The sequence below is a fragment of the Alosa alosa genome, chromosome 10 (assembly GCF_017589495.1).
Source record: "Alosa alosa isolate M-15738 ecotype Scorff River chromosome 10, AALO_Geno_1.1, whole genome shotgun sequence".
NCBI lineage: Eukaryota > Metazoa > Chordata > Actinopteri > Clupeiformes > Clupeidae > Alosa > Alosa alosa.
This window is the reverse complement of record NC_063198.1, coordinates 18,788,573-18,810,635: the sequence shown is the minus strand read 5'-3', so window position 1 is coordinate 18,810,635 and position 22,063 is coordinate 18,788,573. Positions and strand designations below refer to the sequence as shown.

General features: G+C 43.6%; 1 protein-coding gene across 4 annotated transcripts in view; it reads right to left on the bottom strand.

Annotated features, from left to right (window-relative positions):
* Nucleotides 1-22,063, bottom strand: part of phactr3b (phosphatase and actin regulator 3b) — a 51,290-nt gene that overhangs the window by 7,271 nt on the left and 21,956 nt on the right. For 3 of the 4 annotated variants that reach the window (XM_048255745.1, XM_048255748.1, XM_048255747.1), the window contains exons 3-9: nucleotides 20,739-20,813; nucleotides 19,744-19,887; nucleotides 18,473-18,712; nucleotides 17,956-18,151; nucleotides 17,772-17,792; nucleotides 17,180-17,367; nucleotides 16,057-16,210 (exon numbers count right to left, since the gene is read on the bottom strand). In XM_048255745.1, coding sequence (XP_048111702.1) covers nucleotides 16,057-16,210; nucleotides 17,180-17,367; nucleotides 17,772-17,792; nucleotides 17,956-18,151; nucleotides 18,473-18,712; nucleotides 19,744-19,887; nucleotides 20,739-20,813 — 1,018 coding nt within the window. The remainder of the gene's footprint in view (nucleotides 1-16,056; nucleotides 16,211-17,179; nucleotides 17,368-17,771; nucleotides 17,793-17,955; nucleotides 18,152-18,472; nucleotides 18,713-19,743; nucleotides 19,888-20,738; nucleotides 20,814-22,063) is intronic. The other variant, XM_048255746.1, reaches the window with a different exon arrangement.

The window sequence follows — 22,063 nt, the reverse complement described above, 5'->3', positions numbered from 1 at the left end:
ATCAGTTATCCAAAATAAGAAGGCCACCCTGCCAGCAGGATCAGCTGGGTGAGGGCGCCCAGAATGGACGCTTTGTGACCAAGGAAGCACAGCTAATAAAGAGTACAGAGGGTGCTCATAGTTTTTTTATTCTTATCTTTTCATCTCAGATCAAGGCGGCTTCACCGCCAGGGCCCGCTCAACTCACAGAGCTCCCACGCAGACCAGGTAAATGTCAAAACTTAGGGGTTCCGAGCAAACGGACTGACAAAGCCACTATTTTATAGCTAATCTCTGTGTGAGTAGAGGCATCACTTCACCAAATGGCATAGAAACCCAATTGTTATCTATAAATATCTTTATTTATAAATATCTTTACAATCTGTTGAGATAACATTACACTAAGTAGACGATCTATAAGATAATCTTACACAGTGCACACAGATGCACGCTCACATAGATGGGCTCAAAGCAACCTTCCTAAGGTCTCTGATTGTTGAGGAACCGTGCCAAAGCCGCTCGGATTATAACGTGTGCAGAGAGCTGGCAAGGGAGCTGGGCCGAGCCATCGACATGTCAAAGCGATGACCTGGCACCAGGAGCAGGCCGAGATGGCGGTGTCATGGCAGCAGCGCCCGTCAGAGAGATGGCTAGATGAGTCAGGACTTGTGGGCCGTGGACCGCACATGCCCACTGAGCTGTGGCCTAATGTTCTACAGCTACATCTCGTCCTGGTCCTCGTGAGTGTGTGTATGTGTGTGTGTGTGTGTGTGTGACTGAGTGAGAGAGAGAGATAAAGAGAGATATAGAGAGAGAGAGAGAGAGAGAGTGTGGCGTGACTGTGTGTGTGTGAATGTGTTTAAGTACACAAGATTTGTGTATGTGTTAATGCATATCATATTCAATGCATAATGGTAAGTGTGTGTGTGTGTGTGTGTGCCTATTTTCCTTTTTCAAGTTTTAGAAAAGCTGGCCAAGTGGGCTGGGGACTGCCCCAGGGCTGTGGTTGCCAGGGACCATTACCGCTTGCTGTCTGAGTTCCTCCTCCAGTCCTGACTGGCTGCTCTTTACGCAATGCCCTGCGCCCGAGGTCACATCACAGTGGGTTTTCCGTCTACACTGCTGACCTGCATGTCCTCCCAAGTCATAGACTGCAAGGGCTAATTCTGTGATTGACAACCATTCAGCTCCATGTCAGTTGTCAATCTAAAGCTTGGCTTCAATCTATCCACTCCTCAACATATAATTCACATCCTTGTAAGAGTGTAACTATTACAACATACAACAAACCAGTAAGGACAAAAAATAGTTAGAGTAGTTACAGTTTATGCCCTGTTTTAAGTACGCTCTCTGTACATTAAACAGCAGCTATGTTTTTATAGTAGCTATATCAGAGCGCTCAAAGAAAGGGTAGCCTGTCCAGACATAAAACCCGCATTATTTTAAGCACTCATTCATAATTTATCAAAGCCCCTGGTCTGACCCCCAGAGCTGCCATTTACTCTGGCCCAGCATGCTTAAGATCAGAGAGGTTAGGAGCCCTCTGACTGTCCCTTAGTTCCACACTGTGGGCCAATGTGATGCCCTCTTCAAACCGCCTGTATTGGTTGGTCACTGTCCCCGAAACGTGCCGTGGTCTTAGTCTTATTAGTGTCAGAGTTTAAAGGGTTTAGGGCTATCACATTACAAATCTGATCGTGGACAGTTTGCCAACACTCAGACTAATTCTGAGAGACACATTTTCTGGGAGTCTACAAATAAGCTTGATAGATAAATAAAATAAATAAACATACAGTAACATAATAAATACACAAATAAGACTAGAGGAGCTCAAGGAAAGGGTGGAAAACATAACACTTTTTGTCAAATCATGGTATAGACTGACCAGTCTGTCCATTAGCAATATACAGAACTGTTCTTTCCCCCCACAAATCAACCACTGTTACTATAAAAAGAACATACTGACTGTATGATACATCATTTCAATACATAATCCACACCACATCTTTTCATCACCTATTTTTTCTTCTCTTATTGAACATTATTAAATGATCCCTGATATTAAATTATATTGAGCTATTTTTAAGAAGAACCCGATACCATGACACAATCACATTTGTCAGAGCCTAACTGCAAGTAAGCTCCGATTGACTCTCTGTCACCGACTCAGCAAGCCGTGATATGAAGCAGAGCTCCAATGACACACGGAAGCACTTGAGAGGACAGAATAAAAGAGTGAACATATTGTCCTGCCCACGAGCTCCACCATCTAATCACACGTCCCCACACTCTCTGTGCATCGTGAATGGTCTTTGTCTTTTATGAACGCGTGGCGTACGGGATCTCTTTTGTGTGGGGGCAGAGAGGGATCCATGGGGACAACATGTAATTTCAGAGACGGTGGTAATTTTATGTGAATTGGTGATAAACCAGCACCTACACCGTTCACTTTACTTTTGCATCTCTGCTAAGATGTGCTGCAGCAGTCGGGATAGAAAAGGCTGCTCACATTAGGCAAATTCCTGGTTAGCCAAAATTAGGTATGAAAAAGGACAGAAACATTGATCTGTTGTGCAAACGATGGTGTCAGCATCCGATACCACATGTGGCCTTAGTGTCTAAGGGGACCAATAATGGCCAACCCACGGCCATTTACCAACCACATACTGTATCCTATAGGTTTCCTGTCACTTTCAACTGTCTTCTCTACAATGCTTAAAATACCTTATTCTAAACTTCTAAACAAGAAATGCATCACTGTTGCAAAAGAACAAGACCACAAGCTTCAGTTGCGCAAGACATAAGATTCTGACAAATCTTTCTAGGAAAGTGTTGTCTTACAATCGGTGAGATGATGAAACAGGAGGTTCAAGTAGTATCATCTCCAATTAGAATTAGATCAGAAATGACGCTGCCTCTAAATTTACCGGAAAACCCCTTCTGGGTAACGGCACTAACCTGAAAGCAGGAAGAGTTGAAATATCAAGTGGAAAGAAACAAATGAGGAAGAGAAACAGCTCTGAGACCATGGAGGCGTTGCTTAATGGCTGCCTAATACAATAGAGCACAGGGGACCCAATGATCCCAGCCAACGCATGTTCCTAATAATAATGCCTCACTCAGTCTTCCCCAGCTGGGCCTTCAGATGAGAGTACATTTGGTCTGAAGCAGCATGTTCTCTACGGTCACCTTGGGGTGGCCTACCTGTTCTGAACATCTAATGTGTTAAACTGACAGCACAAAAACAATTGGAGAAGGGGGATAAAAAACAGAAACCACCTTTACAAAGACCCGACAGGAGACAGCTAAGCCTAAGCGGAATGATTCAAGGACAAGGCTATCCTTCTCTTACTGGGGGCGGGGCATTCAAAAGAGAAAAGAAACCCCCAACAGAATGCTAGATTAATATTTCAGCCACAAAAGACTTCACTTGTCTGCAGCAACGCCAGGGACAACAGTTAGCCATTATTGACCAGCCATGGTTGCCTAGCAACTACGTGTGCCACTAAGCGTTGTTCAAGACGACGCGCCAAGGATCCTGCACTGGCACAAGCACTCTGGAGTCGTGAGTGGTGGGTGTGGAGTGGTGAGGTGATCTGGTCTCTGGCACTGATTAGTCAAACTGGTGTCTCCAAGCCAATAAAATATTTAAATAAAATAATAAATATGTGAATTATAAAATGGCCTGAGTTCTGCCAAAATGCTAATTAGACTGAATTTAGGGCAAATGTGTCCAAATTAGAGCGAATACTTCACGGCAGTCAATGTCATATGACATTATATCCACAACAGCCCAAACCACATACAGTATGTTACTAGATCTTGCTTTTGTGGGTTGAAAAGCCTCTTCCTTAAAAAGAGTGACAGAAAGGAAAATTGGTGGAGAACACAGACCACTATCTAAAAAAAGCCACAGTGTTTGCTAAGGCCAGAAAAGCTGAAGCAGACAACTAATTAAGATGTGTCTTAAAATGCCCACTGTCAGAATTCAGAGAATGCAACAGCCAATTTACACTAGCTGCTACAGGGAGCATCTCTTAAATTAACCAGTATTGCATGTGCATGTATGTGCGTGCGTGTGTGCGTGCGTGTGTGTGTACGCCTTGTGTAAATGTGAGGACCCAAACTGAGCAGCTGTGTGTGGGCACTGGCTATTTCTACCCCACTCACACTGCCATTGGGGCGCAGCCTCCACGGCGGTGACAGCCGTCAGACGCAACACCCCAGCTGTCCTCATCGGCAGTCTGTGCCAGCGCCTCGTATACGCACTCCAACTATCCTTCTCTTCCTCCTTCTACCCAAGGAATTGTGGGGGGTTGCTGGCAGTGATGTGTGTGGGTGTGGGCGTCTGTGTGTGTGAGCCTGTCGATGCATAATTTAGCAGCCTGCTCTGAGCTATGTATAGCAACAGCCCGTCTCCAATAGGAGCGTGGCGCGGCTCACGAGCAGTCTTGCGGAGGGCTATTGTTAGTAAGGTCAGGACCGCAGGGGACCGGGAAGATGGTCATCACACGCCCACCCCAGGGTGAGGAAATAGATTTGCTGCGGTAAACCGCAGCGGTCGCATTGGCGTCGGGGGCATCGCCACGACGATGGATGGAGTAAAAGGTGGAAAACGGTGCGGTGGGGGGGAAGGGTTGGTGTAGCCAATGTAAGGGAGAAGAGGGAGAGAAAAACGGCAAGGGTGGGGGTTGGGGGGCAAGATGCAATTTTCTGGCACAGAAGAGGTAGCAACAGAGGCAGTGTGACGTGGAGCATCGATCCAGGGATTCTGCCGCAGTTTTTCAGCCCCGTCTGCCGACGTCGCAGGGGCTATTTTTAGCAGCGAGATGGGGGTTTCCCCGCCACTAGTCCCACCCACTGCACTGCATTCTGGTGCAATCTGGCACGACTACAATGCCTCACTGTTTTACAGTAACCGTGTTACACAATAACCTCAGAGAGTTTTATAAATCTATACACCTGTGCACCATTAGAACCACAGCACGAGTCACGAAGCACTCCCATCACCTATGAAATATTTACATAAAAATAAATATTGCTTCAGAAAGAGTGAGCCAGAGCATAAATAAGCTGCTACACAGGGGATGCATCATTGTTTTTATGGCTTTTTACAGTCATTGAATGACTGAATCCAATATTTTTCATTATATTACCAGTGCCGAGTAGTACAATTTAGATTCACCCTGGGAAATAATGCATGTTATCAATTAGGAATTACTTTTACTATCTTACACAGACGGTAAATATTATAATGTTTGTATGTATGACTGTATGGAGAGACATAGGAATCTCAGCATTATAGAACAGAACTGTGCTGGATATTTTGAAAACTAGGGGCTGTATTTTGCACACTGGCGCATGGCGTAAAACTCGTTTTCCACCCGGCACGAAGTTTAATTCCTTATTTTGCACATTTCTTTTTTTAAACAATGCGCCCAGGGGTGTGGCAATTAACAACCTAGGGAGTGGCCTGGCGCATTGTCTAAAAATCGCTATTGTACACCTGGTCAGAAGTCTATGGCGAGTTGTTTATATGTTATTTAAGAGCGCAATGTCAACAGTCATATTGGCGGGTGCACCCATCATCCATGAACGCACACCAGCCACGTCCAAGCAAAACATTACACGATTACAATAGGAAACATAATTAGAATAAAGATATTACGAAATACTGTACATCTCATGATGAGTAGTTATTCACCATCATTGCAAATTGGTAATGACAGTTAAAAGTGATTAGGGGAGAGGCGAGAGACACGTATGGGGCACAGCTGAAGACGCACCGTCATGAGATATAAGCAACTCCTCAGCAGGATCAATCATTTGAGCAATATTAGGGTAAGTGTTTTTCCAGCCTATGTTTTCGATGGTAACCCATTGTCAGTCAATAGTGAAAGTAACTGCATATAACGGTCTTGTCATTGACTGACACCATGGTGAAGTTAGTTTCACTTTGCCAATGAGTTCAAATAATAGAGGAGTGCAAATGCGTGAAGGCTATGCTAGGTTTTAGTAAAGCATGGTTTAGTGGAATGACTATTCAATACGGTCTCGCAAGCAGCCTCCTTCAAATGCGCCATTGAATGTCAAAATACCGATGCATTTATTTGACATCGCGCTTTGCGCCGTTAAAGGGAATGACAGATGTCATTCTCATTGGTTTAAATGATATTATATGCCCCAAACACACCCAAGACTGATTAAAAAAACCTAGGAACACCTTGTTGCGCCATGCGCTCGACGTTTGATAACGAAAACCCTCCCAATGTGGACTGGACACATCCTACTAAATTTGAATAAGCTTTTGACGAGTGACGATGCGCTTTTGACTGTCATGATAGGGCCCTAGATGTCATTGAAGCATTTTAGTAAGGGTAGTGTTTCATTTTAAAGATATGGATCCAGAAAAGATATGAAATAATCTACTGATAAAGATGCGTAGATGTTAATTTCATAAGCAATCCTTTATGTAGGTACACACAATCATCTAAGGTGAGAGAAGAGAGTGAGACATAAATAGACCGGCCAAACTCGGGTCCTCTCTGGGGCTCAGGTCTGTAATAACCCGACCCAGCAAAGCCTCCTCCACCGTCATCCTAGTCCAGACGGGGGAGGGCAGCAGCAGGACAACAGCCAGGAGAATTCTCTCTCTCTCTCTCTCTCTCTCTCTCTCTCTCCGGTTCTTGTGCTCATTTCAGTCTCAGTTGTAGAGAAGCTCAGTCTGCTGCTCTGCTGCGTCTCCCTCCCCTGCCTGCCACTGTGGGTGTGTGGGTCCTGAGTGTTCTCATGCTCTCCTCGTGTTCTATGTGACTTTGCTCAGCTGCAGAGGCTTTGTTTGTTGTTCTGCTGCGACTCTTTGAGGACGGACTGCATGTGAGGACACACAGCTGCTAACCCCCACACACACACACTCGTTTTCCCTCAGCCCCACACCATAACCCCCCACGCCCCAGTTCCAACACTGAGAGGCCAGCAAGGAGTCCGTCACTGCCCCCTTCCCGTCCACATGGACATTTAGTGTGAAAGTGTCCCCTCAGCAGAGCCAAGAAATCTAATTTTGGGTTTGGACCACAGCATGGACACTCCTTCCACTGAATGGTTTCACAAGTTCAGAATGTTTTAGCAAAAGCCCTTCAGTTTCATTCAGTCCTGTTTCTGTTTCACATACACTCTCCTGCCTGTTCGCAGAGAATGGCCACTTCATTCATACTTTCCAGTAAAGTCCTATACGGGCATGCTAACAGAAAAAAAACAGAGGAACATCAGAGAAGGAGAAAAAACAGAGAGAAGGAACAGACATTAAAACCAGAGGTCAGAGGTCAAATCTTTTCACCATAGTTTAATTTCCATGCTATCAGTTGAGCATGCTCGAGTGGACAGATAGATGACCTACAGCAGAGAGGACTACAGATCAACTGCAGCAGACTGTCATCACATCCAAGCCCATCAATGAGAGTCAGTTGTCCAGGCTGTCAGCTGGCCTCATCTCCTTGTGTCTGTTGACAGACAGACAGGCGGCACCTCTGCACCTGTACTCACATGCCTGTAGTCAGTGGCACCCTCACGCTGAGGGGATCTCGTTACACTTTCAGAGCGACTGGCTGGCTTGGGCCTGCCCAACCACCAATACACACACACACACACACACACACACACACACACGGGGGTTTGCTGTATGTGTGAATCGAGTCAAATATCAAATAGAGATGTCCAGTTAAAAAGGGTGCTGTCAAAGTGAGTGTGAAATTGTTCACTGGTAAACTAATATGAATGTCACACTTTTGATGGAATACGTTTCTATTTCTAGTACTGTTGCCATTATACAGATGGTGCTTAGCCTCTCATTATTTTCATCACTTTTTTCACAAACAAATCACTCATATGAAACCCCTAAAAAATATTCAGCAACTATGAACCACTGGGGTCCTGTAAGGTGCTGTGATTACAGACAGTCAATCACCACAGTCTCACCAGTCTCATAAAACATAAAGGTATGGGCAATTGGCTTGTGACAAGTCAGAGGAGTTCCAATCAATATGTCAAAAACACAGGAAGCCATATCTATAGCATCAATCAAAGTCAGTTATTTCACTAAGCTATCAAACGATGCAACTTAATCAACGCAACAGATCAATGGATCTTCAAAACTGTTCCACCTATAAAAAAAAAAACATAAGTAACAACAAAAAAAAACATGCAAAAACATTGCAGTGAAATGGGACAGTCCTTCGATAATGTAAATCATTTTGACTCCCTGTACCAGTGGAACAATTGGTACACCTCCTGTACCATGACACAACGTGGATGTTGCAAACGCTGGAATAATCTTTAGTCTCTGTCCTTGGGGCGTCCACTATGTCACAGCAGGGGAAATATTTACATTGGCCTCTGCCCCGGGAGGCATGGCCGCTTGATGGATGTGATCAATGAGCACTGGATATGAGGGCGGAACCCTGGCCTGTCCTGAATCCACTCATCAACAGCACGGCAGAAGGGGTGGTGGGGGTAGGAGGGGACCCTTAGTACACGTCATCCCTAGCTTCACCAGAGTGTGTGTGTGTGTGTACACGAGTTAGCAAGAGAGGGATATAGTGGAAGACAATGAAAGACAGCGAGTCTGAGGCTGGGTGAGGTACTTTGTAAATTTGTGTGTGCGTGTGTATGTGGGTGTCCATCAGTCTAATTCAGTGTGTATGCATGGACGTATGTCTGTATGTACTGTATGTACTGTATGTGTATGCATGTTATGTAATGGGGCCATGGCCTGACTTTACGTAAGATGTCTGAGGCCAGGCGTGCTGCTGGTCATCTGTTTTTGTGTCTCATTCTCAGCTCTGGCCTCACGGTGGGGTGCTGAGGAGCCCGGCTAAGATTCAGCCAGAACACACCGGCACGGCCCTACTCTCCTCCTGCCTCACTCCTTACAGCCGGAGGTGGGTAGGGGCTGCAGGTCACCTGTGATAACACAGAGAAACCCTCCGCACTCGCACGCACGCACACACACACACACACACACACACACACTGCACAGAACTGCTCTGCACTTCTATGTGTTTGTTGTAAGTTCAGCAACCTCCTGGAGGCTAATCAAAGCTAAAATGTAAAGAGGCTAGGATGAGTATGAAAAATATAAGAATTGGAATAAAAAGTTATTTTTTATTAAAAAAAATCTTTTTATGCCAGTTCTAATACAACCCCAAAACAGAAAAAGTTGGGACGTTGTGTAAAATGCAAATAAAAACTAAATGTGATAATATACAAGTCTCGTAAACCCATATTTAGCAGCAAAAAGGACACAGACAACATATCTAATGTTGAAAATGAAAATTTGGACTATTTCATGGAAAATATATGTTAATTTTGAATTTGATGCCAGCAATATGTTTCAAAAAAAGTTGGGACGGGAGCATGTTTACCACTGTACTGCTTCACCTCTTCATTAAACAAAATTCTGTAAATGTTTAGGAACTGAGGAGAGTATTTACTAGAATTTTGAGAATGAAATGTTGTCCCATTACTCCCCAATACACAATTTCAGTTGCTCAACAGTATGGGGTATTCTTAGTCATGTTTTTTTATTCCATTATGCAGCTAATTTGACAAATCTGGACTGCAGACAGGCCATTTTAACACATGGACTCTTCCTCTATGGATAAATACTATTTAAATATGTGCAGAATTCATTTTGCAATCGTTTTCCTGAAATATCCAAGGTCTTCCCTGGAATAGATATTGCCTGGATGGCAGTATATGTTGCTCAAAACCTGTACATCTTTCAGAATTGATTGTGCTTTGCCAAATGTGCAAGATGCCTATGCTGTAGGCACTAATGCTCCTCCACACCCATCATAGATGTTGGGTTTGGAACTGATCACTAAAACAAGTTGGAAAGGTTGGATACTTGGATAGTCCCTCTCCTCATTAGCCCAGATAAGTCCATGAATTCCAAAAATAATGGCAAATTTTGATTGGTCTACCCACAGGACCTTTTTCCATGTTACCGCAGTACATTTTACACAAGCTCAGGCCCAGATAAGACGGTGGTGTTTTCTGTATCGTGTCTCAATACAATTTTGGCTGTTAAAATTGTGGCTGCAGTTTTTGAATTGAGTATCCAACTGTGCACATAGACAATGGTTATCAGAGGTTATCCTGAGCCCATACAATGACAGGTGTGGAAACAGGTCTGGTGTTGATGCAGTGCCATCTGAGGTCCAAAAGACCATTTGGCAAAGGGCAAATACAGGCTGATAGTATTTCCAATGAAATGCCAGTCGCTCACTCAAATGGATGGAAGATTAGAGCCTTACAAAGACGACCTCTTAAAGAGTTTTCCATTAATTAGGCACGGTGTGGTTACACTGAGTGACACTGTGTGGCCATATTCATCTGGGGAGATTGCCTACTATTTGAACGCTGAACATATGCATGCATGGCTGATGAGCAAAACATGTCTGTCGCTGTTCTCTAAAGTTCAGCAGAGTTCGTCAGTAACAAAGTTTTTGCACTTCCTGAGGTGTCCTTTGTGAGTGGTTATCCATGCCCGTGCAGGTCCACGTGTATCGTGGCGCACACAGCAGCGGTAGTGGGCTGGTGCTGGGCACGAGTAAGGAGATGTCTTGAGTGCTTTGCACAGTCTGTAATATTGGCTCGTGCTGGGAAAAAGACGGGAGCTCCCAGAAATAACGAACAGTAATCAATTAATGTATGGCACCAACTCACAGGCCGCCTGCTTAGCACCTACATGTAAGATGCCACGGGTGTGGTTACATAAAACAACACGAGAGATAAGCTACAGCGCAATGTGATGCTGTTTGTTTTTGTGTATGGCTGTGTGTGTGTCTGTGAGTGTGCACTTGGTGGTGTTTAAGGTCCAGAAGGGTACACTATGAAACAAGATAAGTTGTGTTTTGAGCCTAAGGTCCGAGATGGATTCAGATTTGACAAGTAAAGGCAAAAGTCTATTCCCATAACTTCCAATTGTTTCTCTCAATCTTTTAAGTGCTTCTTATGCATTATGGTTTGTATATTATAATATTGTTTATTTTCATAAGGTTGTTGATTAATTTGACATTGTTGTTTATTATTGATATTCTCCTTAACACCTTGAGTGCCAAAAACACATTATTGCGTTTTTTGTTCCCATGCGTTGAGTGCCAAAAACGTAATATTGCGTTTTTATCTTTTTTTTTTTAAATGATGAAAATAGACACTCTAACACACCTTATTTGCGATTTTGGGAACTCTATGATGAGAAAAACTGAAATAGATGACGATCGAAAACTCATTAAAACGCACAATCTGGACATTTTATCTGGACATTTTATCATAACTCAGCTTTTAACGGTTGCCGCTTTGAGTCGGCTTTGAATTAAACTACCGTATATAAGTCACACTTTTTTCATAGTTTGGCCAGTCCTGCGACTCAGGTGCAACATATATATATTTATATATATGTTTTTTTCCTCTTCATAAAACATTTTTTGACTGGTGCGACTTATACTCCGGTGCAACTTATAGTCCAGAAAATACGGGTACTTGCAAATAATTTATTAATGCTATCTATATATTAATGCTGATCTATAAATAGTACAGACTTAACTAACCATTTTAGTAATACATTTTAAATGGTTCATCAGGCATTTACAATGTGTTTTATGTGACTTATTAATTGTAAGTAATTTACTAATACTATCTAATAATAGTAAATAGCTAACAAACCGTTTAGTTATACCTCATAACTCACCTTATTATAAAGTGTTAATGCACCACAACACAGAGTGCCCTGATGGGTGTCTGTTCCTTTACAAACACAAACATGTACAGTATCTACGTTTGTCTGATATTTCTGTGCACTGATTATGCCGTTTGTGTGTGTGTGTGTGTGTGTGTGTGTGTGTGTGTGTGTTGTATGTATGTAAATAGTGGATCACACAAATTCAACGCAAAGCTGGGATGATCCTTCTAACTTTCCACCTAACCATTTCTTTCTTTTTAGAGAACAAATGTTTCACAACCCCTGCTTTAATTGCTCATGTCTTTATCGGATACCTGCAGCTTGGTACAATAACTCCTCAGGGGCCTCCTTAGAACCTCATCAGCTGTAGAGGAGGCCTCTCGCTCTCTCTCTAATCCTCCTCTAATTAGTTGCCTGTGACCTGATCTTGTATGGACCAGCTCCTCACAGCAGGGAGAATGCCCAGCAGGAGCTAGGCTCACCGCTCACTGCGTGTCCAGGGCCTCTTAGCAGACAGCGGGGGATACAGTAGGAGGAGGGGGGAGGAGGGGGTGGGTGGCCTTGAGGTGGAGGGTGTTTTCATGCCCTCATTCTCTTGTTTTTTTCTCTCTCTCATCTAACGCTTGGTGAGCTCCAACTGGGAAGTCGCAGGACTATTTTCAGCCCGTGTTCAGATTCCCGACAAAAGAGGTCCACCTTTAAATTATTAATCACACCTATTATCTAGATCAGAGGGAAAACATGCAGGGAGGGAGGGAGAAAGACAGAAAGAAAGAAAAAAGGAAAGAAGGAAAGAAATAAAGAAGAAAGAAAGAAAGAAATAAAGAAAGAAAAGGAAAATATTCGTAGGAGAAAATAAACTAGTTCCACCGCTGTGGAGGGGAACTCCATTGCAAACGCAGGCAAATTGACTTCAAGGAGCAAATAGTGGAGCAGCAACACCAGAAAGCACACAGCCAGCTCTAAACAATTACAGTATGTGAGCAAGCAGCGCGGGCGGGCGGGCCAGAAATAGACCAGCCAGTGACAGACTGATTCCCACTGGTTTACTTAATTGACAGGAGGTTAATTTGGGAAAATCTATTGCTTACTGCAAAGGCAGCTTGGGGAGGATAGGTCTGTAGGTCGGTGAAATGCAACACAGCACACTGCTGAATTAACATATATTACCCACATGACTGGTCGATTCCCCCTCCCTTTCAGAAATCTATAAAGAAGTGCATTTATGCCTGAGAAATATTAAGCAAAATGCCACACTTCTCATATCATTTAAATTATTAAATTAGACTTTTGATCCCTTTTGATCTCTTAAGAAAAAGATTAGCTTTGCCATAACAAGAGAAATGTGAAGAGAGCAGGCTTTATGCTTCCACCTCCTCACAATATCACAACATATTACACACCGGGTCATTGCGTAAGCTGGTGTGCTGCACCATAACACAGTAATCAATACAAACACAACTAATCAGGTACTAAATCCTCACAAATCCCTAAAAAGGACCCCAAATAACATTTATATAATTCTGCAAACAGGATTACAGCCTCTCTTCTAGTAGCTTCCCGAATGTTGTGTCAAAAAAGAACACAAACATGTATAGGAAAGAGCAGCCCATGTAAGGTCGATGGTAACAGTCTAGCTCCCCCTAATGGTAGGATATGTGGCCAATGGTAGGATATGTGGCAAAACATCAGTTACGAGGGAACACATTTAATGCATACCCTTTTTGACTGATATTGTGCAGACACGGGTCTTCTTCAAAACTGAGTAAATAAGTAATTTTTCTGCCTCTTCTTTGGCAAAACCAACTTCTTTGGCTGACCAGATGCCTCTGCTGGACTGATTGAATGCAAAACATCATAAACGCAGTGAGGTAAAAGTGTTCTAAAACCTTGCGACTGAGATTTGACATGATCAATCTTTTGCGACGGCTTGCAACAGCTGACAACAAAGTGCAGCATTTAATATAAGCCGCTGCAACGGTTTCGTCTCGTCGCGAATCTTTGGTGTGAATTGGCCTTAAGAGGCAAACTGAGTGCCACACACATTGATGTCAACCCCATGTTATGGTGATGTGGATTTTGACTGCAACATCTTCTTCTAAATACAGCTCTTTCATTCATATTTGACTGTGGATTACTCAGGTTGTAACTAGAGTCCATGAGCGACTAGTCACCTGTGCATTTTATTGCACTGAAACCCAGCATGCCACTATCTGAATAAATTTGTTAAGGTGAAAAAAAGAGGTAAAAAAGATAATTTCACTGAAACCCATTTCACAGGCTTCAATATTCATAACCTCTTTTGAATTCTTTGCCGTCTGGATACAGACATAGTTAGCCATGCCCCTCCAGTGAAGTGGTACTATTGCACAGCCTTGGGATCACAAGGGGTACTGCTCTTTGTGATATCAAAAATTCAGCACTCTACACTGGAGTAGACTGCACACACCCCACTCTCTACAGACTGAAGGCCTGCGTCTGGCTTCAACATAGGTGTAGGGAACTCTAGGACATTCCACATTACCCTCAGACTCATCGATGCCCACTGTATTTCCAGCCCATTAACACACATTACATAACCTGCACACGATTAGTTGTTTTCTTTGCAATACCTCTCCTAACAAATACTGATATATCTTGGCATGTTTTCAGTGGTATTTCTTGATGTAGTTGAATTTGAGTAATTTTGATTAGTGGAGTTGTCAGCACGAATGACAAATCACAGCCTATGTGAGCCATACACGTCCCATGTAGGCTAGCTGTATATTTTACTGAGCAGGCATGACTAGTAATGTGTGGTGGCACATTTGTCATTAATGCCAGGCTCCATCACATCAGTCTTGCTGAGTGACTGTGTCATAACGCTATTGGCAGTCTACACACTCAGACAGAAACTGACACCAGACATTCCCACAAGTATTCAAAGAGAAGACATTGAATAGACAGACACAACTATGACTGCTATGACTGCAAGACTGGCAAAACTGTGCCACAGCGAAATCAAATACAACGTACGCTCAATAACCGACACTGTATTGATCAGAAATACTGTCTGCGTTGTAATTATGGTTTCTTTTTTCATTAGCATGCCTGAGGGCATGTTCACATATTATCTCAGCGGTGGCTGAGCTGAAGGGCTGCAGCAGGGCTCTGGTGAGGAGGGCTGCATACCAGAGAGACTTTGAGAGACTAATGTGTGTTGTTTGTGTGTGGGTTGAAAAAACAAGGGGAGGGGGGGTGATGTAGATTTGGGAAGACAGGAGGAAGACGGTTATGTAAGAGAGGGTTAGAGAGACTCAGGAAGACTGGGGCAGGAGAGGCGACAGACAACTGGCTTTAAAATAAAGAGAGAGAGAAAGGAAGAAAGAGGGATGAAGAGTGAGGAAGGGATGGAGCGAATGAGGAACAGAGGGGAAAAAAGAGGAAAGAGAGCAAGAAAAGTGCTGAAAGAGGAGAGTGAGAGCCAAAAGAAAAGAGGAGGGAACAATAGGGCCAAGACGAAGATGGAAAATACAGACAGGAGGAAAAGAAAGAGTGAGAGGATGGAAAGAGGAAGATCATTGAGGAAGAGGAGGGTTGAGAGAGAGCGGGCAGAGATGCGAACACATGTATTCCTCTCAGTCTGTGAGAGCAAAGACTGATTCAAATAAGAATAATTGCCTGCCAAATGGCGTAACACAATTATGCTTGATGAGTGTTCTTTAAATGAGCTGAACATTTTTAATGTACAGCTAACACAAGGTATTAAATTATCGTCTAGTCCTCGCAGACGATGGAGGAATAGGCGGGGAAGAAGAGGAGGAGGAGGAGGAGGAGGAGGAAGAGGACGAGATATGATGAGAGACGATGGAGGGGCAGGGATGAGGAAAGGAGAGGCTTTGAGGGATGTGAGAGAGAGGAGAGGAGAAGAGAACAGTGAAGCTGCGTGTGGGAGGACAGACCGAAATATAGATGAGGATGAATGAAAAAAAAATCTCATGAGAGAAGAGGAGAGAAGAGAGAGAGAGAGGAAGTACATCAGAAGGGGGGAAGGCAGAGATGGAAATATCCGACTCCAAAAGGTAAAAGTCCTATTTATTCTACTTATTCTACACATGCACACTTCACAAAGGTGGTTTCATTAATTAGTACTACCTGACTGAAGGGGCTGTGCAAAATAGAATGAGCTGGTTTATTGAATGGTTGGAACAAATACTGGGTGGGAGTTCTACTTCCGGAAGCCGGAGTTTTCCCATTTCTGGTGGAGGGACAGTGATGGATGAGGACAGAGGGGATGGTTGCAGGGGAGTGGACGTTGGAGTTTGGGGGTTGTGCTGGGGAGGGGCTGTGTGTCTTACTTGGCCAGCTTCATCTCGATCTGCTGCCGGATCTCCTGCCGTTCCTGGTCGCTGCGCACAGGGAAGATGTTCCGGTCCTCCAGCTCCTGCTTGCTGGGCCGGTTGCGCAGCTTCACGGCCAGAAGCTCCTTCCTTATCCGACGTGGCAGGGTCCCTGTGGTCACGCCAGACAAACATCACACAGACAGACAGACACACACACGCACACACACACGCACACATGCGTGACACACAAATACATGCACAAACATACACACACAAACAAATCAATGAATAACCGAATACAAACACACAGAAACAGATGCATGTCATAAGAAAACTGACATGCACACATAAAAATACAAAGCAACGGCATACAAATAGAGTTCAAATCAATAGAATCACAAACACACAGTCATTCAATGCTTGTATACAGTCATTATAGTCATAACCTTTAGCAGAACACTGCCCATCAACATACAATCTAAACGCAGTGACAAAAGCCATCTTACCAATAATGTGAAGACTAAATGAATGTGCAGATGAAGTTCCATCTCACAGCTATTCTTGCTTGTGCTCATCATTATCAGAATAAAGCCCTGACTGCTCTGCCTTGCTCTACATAGTAAAGTTGATGAGTCTGTGTTTGGTCTAGGAAAAGGATCATCTCTCTCTCTCATTCTCTGTTTCCCCCCACTCTCTCTCTCTCTCTCTCCCTCCCTCGATCTCATTTCTCCCTCTTTCCCCCCTTCCCCTTCCGCCCCATCTCTATCCCTCTCTCTCACGTTTGTTTTCCGCTGACCCACATGTGATGGCACCAGACCAGCAGCAGAATTAGGCCAACAGATGCAGCTGACCAGTCACATTTTTAAAGAGTCTAGGTCGAGCAGTTTCAAAATAAATATTAAATACTAACATCAATCCTCAAAAGCTTTTGATTTCATGTTGTTTTTTGACCTCGAATGAAATGAAAATGTTCTCAATGAAATAACGCTTTAGGGGGTGACAAGGGGGTGACATCTAGATGGTTTTGGCAGTTTATGCGTAACAATAATTTATTCCAATGAGATCTAATACAGCAGGACTTTTCACTACTTTTTTATAACTAGTAACAATAAAGGAAATTTAAGTGAATGAGACTGACCAGAGATGACTGAGTCGTTCCAGCTGTCTGGGTCATTGTAGAACTCATCCAGGCGCATGTTCTCCTTGTTCTCCTCCGCCTCCTTGTTCTCGCCCTCTCCACAGGGTTCCTTCTCCGTGCTGGAGGTGCGGGACAGCCGACCGTCCGAGCGGCGCTTTGGTGAAGATCGAACCTCTTTCCCGTGAAAACTAAAGAGAGAAGAAACCATTCTATTTTTCCAACTCATTTATCTGCCACAGACACTGACCACTGTTTCACAGAAGCCCACACTACAAAACTTCTATAAGGGTACGGCAAAATTGCAAAAAATACATACAAATGTGTGTGACTGTGTGTGTGTGTGTGTGTGTGTGTGTGTGTGTGTGTGTGTGTGTGTGTGTGTGTGTTATTTCAAATGTTTGCGGTCTCTGTGAAGATAAAATACTTCATAATTAAAAAAAGAATCCATTGTCTGTTAAAATGTATATTCCTATGATAGTATGCATGTTTATGTATGTGGGATGACTCATAACACAGTGTGAAATACTCCTTGGAGCAGTTGGCTTCTGATTCTACTTGTATGAATTTCAAGTTTTATTAATTTAATACTCACATGGCAGTTTTACCAGGGAAACTGAAATACAATACATGAGCATTTACACGTGAGCAATAAAGTTAAAGAATTAAATAGATTATATAAGTTATCTATAAAGTAAATGTATCTGTATGTTTGCAATCAGGGAAATTAACCCATGAACTTCCTCCACCAGCTGAGCCTCAAGAGTAATGTTACACACCTGTCCTGGCGGTGCTTGGTGGCAAGGGCACGGTGCAGTTCCTCTATGATGCAGCTAGGGGGCAGCTGAGGGTGCATAGCACCCAGGTGAGGCGAGCCGGTCGGGGTGAGGATCTTCCCCCGGAACGAGTCTTTGGGGAGGGTGAAGTTCCGAGGCAGAGTAGCAGGCGCCTGCCTAATGTGGTTGGCCTGGGAGCCTATCAAACATGGAGAGAGGCCTGTTATGCAGGTGAAAATGGCAGAGCAGTTGTGCATCTGTGTAGGTCATTTTTGCTCAAATACTTTAAGAATTCATGTGACTTTTTTCAACAATGTTATTTAATATTTAAGATTAGTAACAACTTAGTACAGGCTAGGACTGGTATGGTCTCTAAAGCAGTTTGATCTCTATGAACCAAAAATTGTAAATAAACTGATTATCAATGTTCAGAGAACAGAAAACTATTAGCCTACTGTTATTGATATTACCCTTATCACTACTACGACTCGTAGGGAAGTTATTAAAAGAGCCCACACACCGTCCAAACTTCCCAGTCGAGTTAGCAGCTTAACGGGGAGGCTGGGGGGAGGAGGGTTGCAGGGGTCTCTCTTGACCAGCGGTGGCTCTGCCCTGGTCTCCTCCTTCCTCTCCGTGCTGGCTTCAGTGGTTCCCATGGCGTTCTTACTGGGTGCCTCAACAAAAGGAATCTCGTCCACAACCTCTTCCTCCATCTGACTGTGGTCCCCTGCAGTGTCAACGTCCTCTGTGGTGTCCCGCACTGATTAAACAGAAATAAACACACACACACACACACACACACACACACACACACAGACAGGGCAAATCAGCTAGTGTTTTAGCAATCTCTGTCTCCACCTAGTGACTATCAAGGGAACTACTTTTTATATTTGACTAACTGAACTGAGTGAGCACAAGAAGATGAATGGATATCCAGTGATCCTTGTATGGCCAACCATACCTAAGGGTTTGTGCACCTTTCATTTTAAAATATAATTTAGTAGAATGTATATGATGAAAAGTAAAATTAACATTTCTTCACAATACTCTATTATTGACTACTCTGTTGGAAAACACTTTGAGCAACGCTAGCATTTTTTGGATAATTCAATAAGATTTAGCCCCAGTGTGATCCTTCTGCCAATGTGGTGTAAGAATTTAGCAAATCCTCCAAAAAATATAACCGCTTACACAAGCAATAAGTCAAATGCGATAAAAAAATAGTGCTGCTTCAGGAATTTTCCAAATGCAGATCCAGATAACTCATTAATGCCATTTGGTAAAATATCCCCCAGCATCCACCCCCCACAAATCCAAGTTGCTAACATTCCTTGCATGCACATGCACTAACAGCTCTCACACACAGTTGCGTTCCATCAACGCATGCCAGTGGGTGTTCCCGACGGTAGCTATGCAAATTACTTTTATAGTATAACTGTAATTTGATTGGCTGGTGCCGTCTGTTGTTGTCCGTCGGTGCAGCAAAAGTTGAACTTCGACGCGAGCGACAGGAACAACGCGACACAACGGACCCACAGTTCGGCAACGGATGACCTAAGCCCATGTAAAGTGGACGGGATGAGTCTCCAGCACTGCACCGCACGCAACTGTGTGTGGGAGCCATAACATAACTACCACACATGATCACTCTTTTACATGATCTATACAAATACAGTATATTATCTGTAACTGTATTATGCACATTGCCCACTAGTATGAGCTATTAATGTCCAGTGCCCCCCTGGCCCATACAGTGCATTGTGATTTAGTCAGTGCCAGGATGAGGCTTACCTGTGGAGGTGTTGTCCTCGTCTGAGCCCAGGTCATCTCCGGTACTGGCCAGTGGTGCCATGGGGTCCTCGTCCCGCTCCTCGCCGTCGGAGAACTCCTGGGTGGGGGTGCCTGGCTCGTCCCCATTGCCCCCACACGCACACTCTACAGAATGCAACATAAACAAGGGTCCCAATCCAGTCTGCTAAGATTGTTTTATTTTATGCATGCATGTTGGGGTTTCTGAAGAGCATGTATTTATATCAGCTATAACATATGACACAGGAGGCAAACATCAACTATGACCTTAATACACAAAATGGAGGAGATATATTGCTGAATCAGGTGGTGTCTGTATCAGCAAGACTTTTTAATTGATTGATTTAGCTTAATTTGTGATTTAGCTTCATTATGATTTAGTGTAATTGAGAAGCTCCACACAGCAGCTGGCCTGGACGGATCTCTCCCAGATCTGGGCCAGCCGCGGCCTGGGGCAACAGAGGCCCAGGGTTCAACTACAAAAGAGTATGGCGCTGAATTAAATGACAGACAGTGCTGTTGCTTTGGATCAAAATAAGTGCTGTTGTTTTAAATCCAAATAAGTGCTGTTGTTTTGGATCAAAATAAGTGCTGTTGTTTTGGATCAAAATAAGTGCTGTTGTTTTGGATCCAAATAAGTGCTGTTGTTTTGGATCCTAAGCCTTCAGCTGCAATGAGTGCTTCTTTCTCCACCACTCACCTGTGACAGGCAGCTGATAATCAGCAGCGAATAACAAGTGGGCAGTTGCATAACACTGTGTGTGTGTGTGTGTGTGTGTGTGTGTGTGTGTGTGTGTGTGTGTGTGTGTCACTTGTTCTGTCTCCCCTATTCCCTCCAACTCTGTGTAGGTTTGTTGAGTCTTACAAGCACACTACCTCTTTCTCTTTCTTTCTGTGCATGAGTATATCTGTGAGTATTTATCTCTCTCTCTCTTTCTCTCTCTCTCTCTGTGTTTATCACTCTCGCTCCCTCTCACCTGATCCTTGATCTCCAAGACCCTTCCTGGTGAGCTCGTCACGATGCTGCCGTGCTGCTGACTTCTTCTCCAGACCTATGTGCAGAGTCACACATCCCTCATTCACTCTTAACGATGACATAAAATGGATGAACGGAGTATTGTACCTTGTTCTCTGATGTTAACACAGAAGGTAAGCAACTTTGGTCTGACAAACATGCTCAGATGGTATTTTACAAGCTCATTTACAACCCTATAATTAGGCTGAGGAATAAAACAGCCCATTTTAGCAGACATCTAGCATCCCCTCATGCTTATCTGGCACTCAAATTAATAATTAAGAGAGCTTTACACTTGGCTGCAGCCAAAGACCGTTCACAAAAGGCTCCAGCAGCTTCTACCTGAATCTCCAATTAGAAGTGGTAATGCAATGTGTGGAGGGGGGCGGTGAGGGAGGGATTGCATCACAGTCTGTACTTCTGTCTGTTCAGATTTTAGAGGTAATTTCAACATCCGAGATCCATCCATTGCATATAAAGGAGGAAACAACTGTTTTCCAGTTCACGGTTCCCATGCGCCAAACTCTCCTTTTTCAACAGAGCCAAGGTAAAAATGGTTTTCCATTCTATGTGATCTTTAATGAGCTGTTGATCCACCCAGCCAGCTCTATTTAAATGAACCCGCAAGGGACCTCATCAGCACTACACACCGCTAACTCCACCTGACACAGCAAAGAGTGCACTTAGCGATCCTCTAAGAAGCCATTAAGGTGTCACCAATCTGCTCTGACAGGTGGTGTGAAATAATGCTTTTGGTGCTGGAGATAAGAGGATGCATTTGTTTACCTCATTATCTCAGAGCGGTGCAGCACATGTGGCTCCAAACTACTGAGGGACAGGTGAAATTTTAAGGTTGCATTCAGATTTAAAACAGCATTACGGAGTGTTTGACAAAAACACTCCAACGTAGCCATCAGTCCAGGCCAGCAACACCTTATTTGGCATGCTATATTTTTGTGTTATTGTTGGCTATGACATAGTATAGACCCTTTCATCAATAAAAACAAAATCAATGCTTGAACGTTCTATTTGGGCCCCAATCTACTTCCTCTGCATTAAGATAACATATGGAATGTTAAAAAAAAAGTCTTGTGGGGCCAACTATGATGCTGATAATGGAACTCTCTTGAAAGGGTCCATAGGTATCTTAATCTCTCCCTCACAGAACCACATTGTTCTGACTTAACCACATCTATCACAATTAATTCTAATTCTAAAGCAGTTACTCATAAAACATACAAATGAGGCAAAATGTTGCATAGTGTTACATAAAACATGCTCATTGTT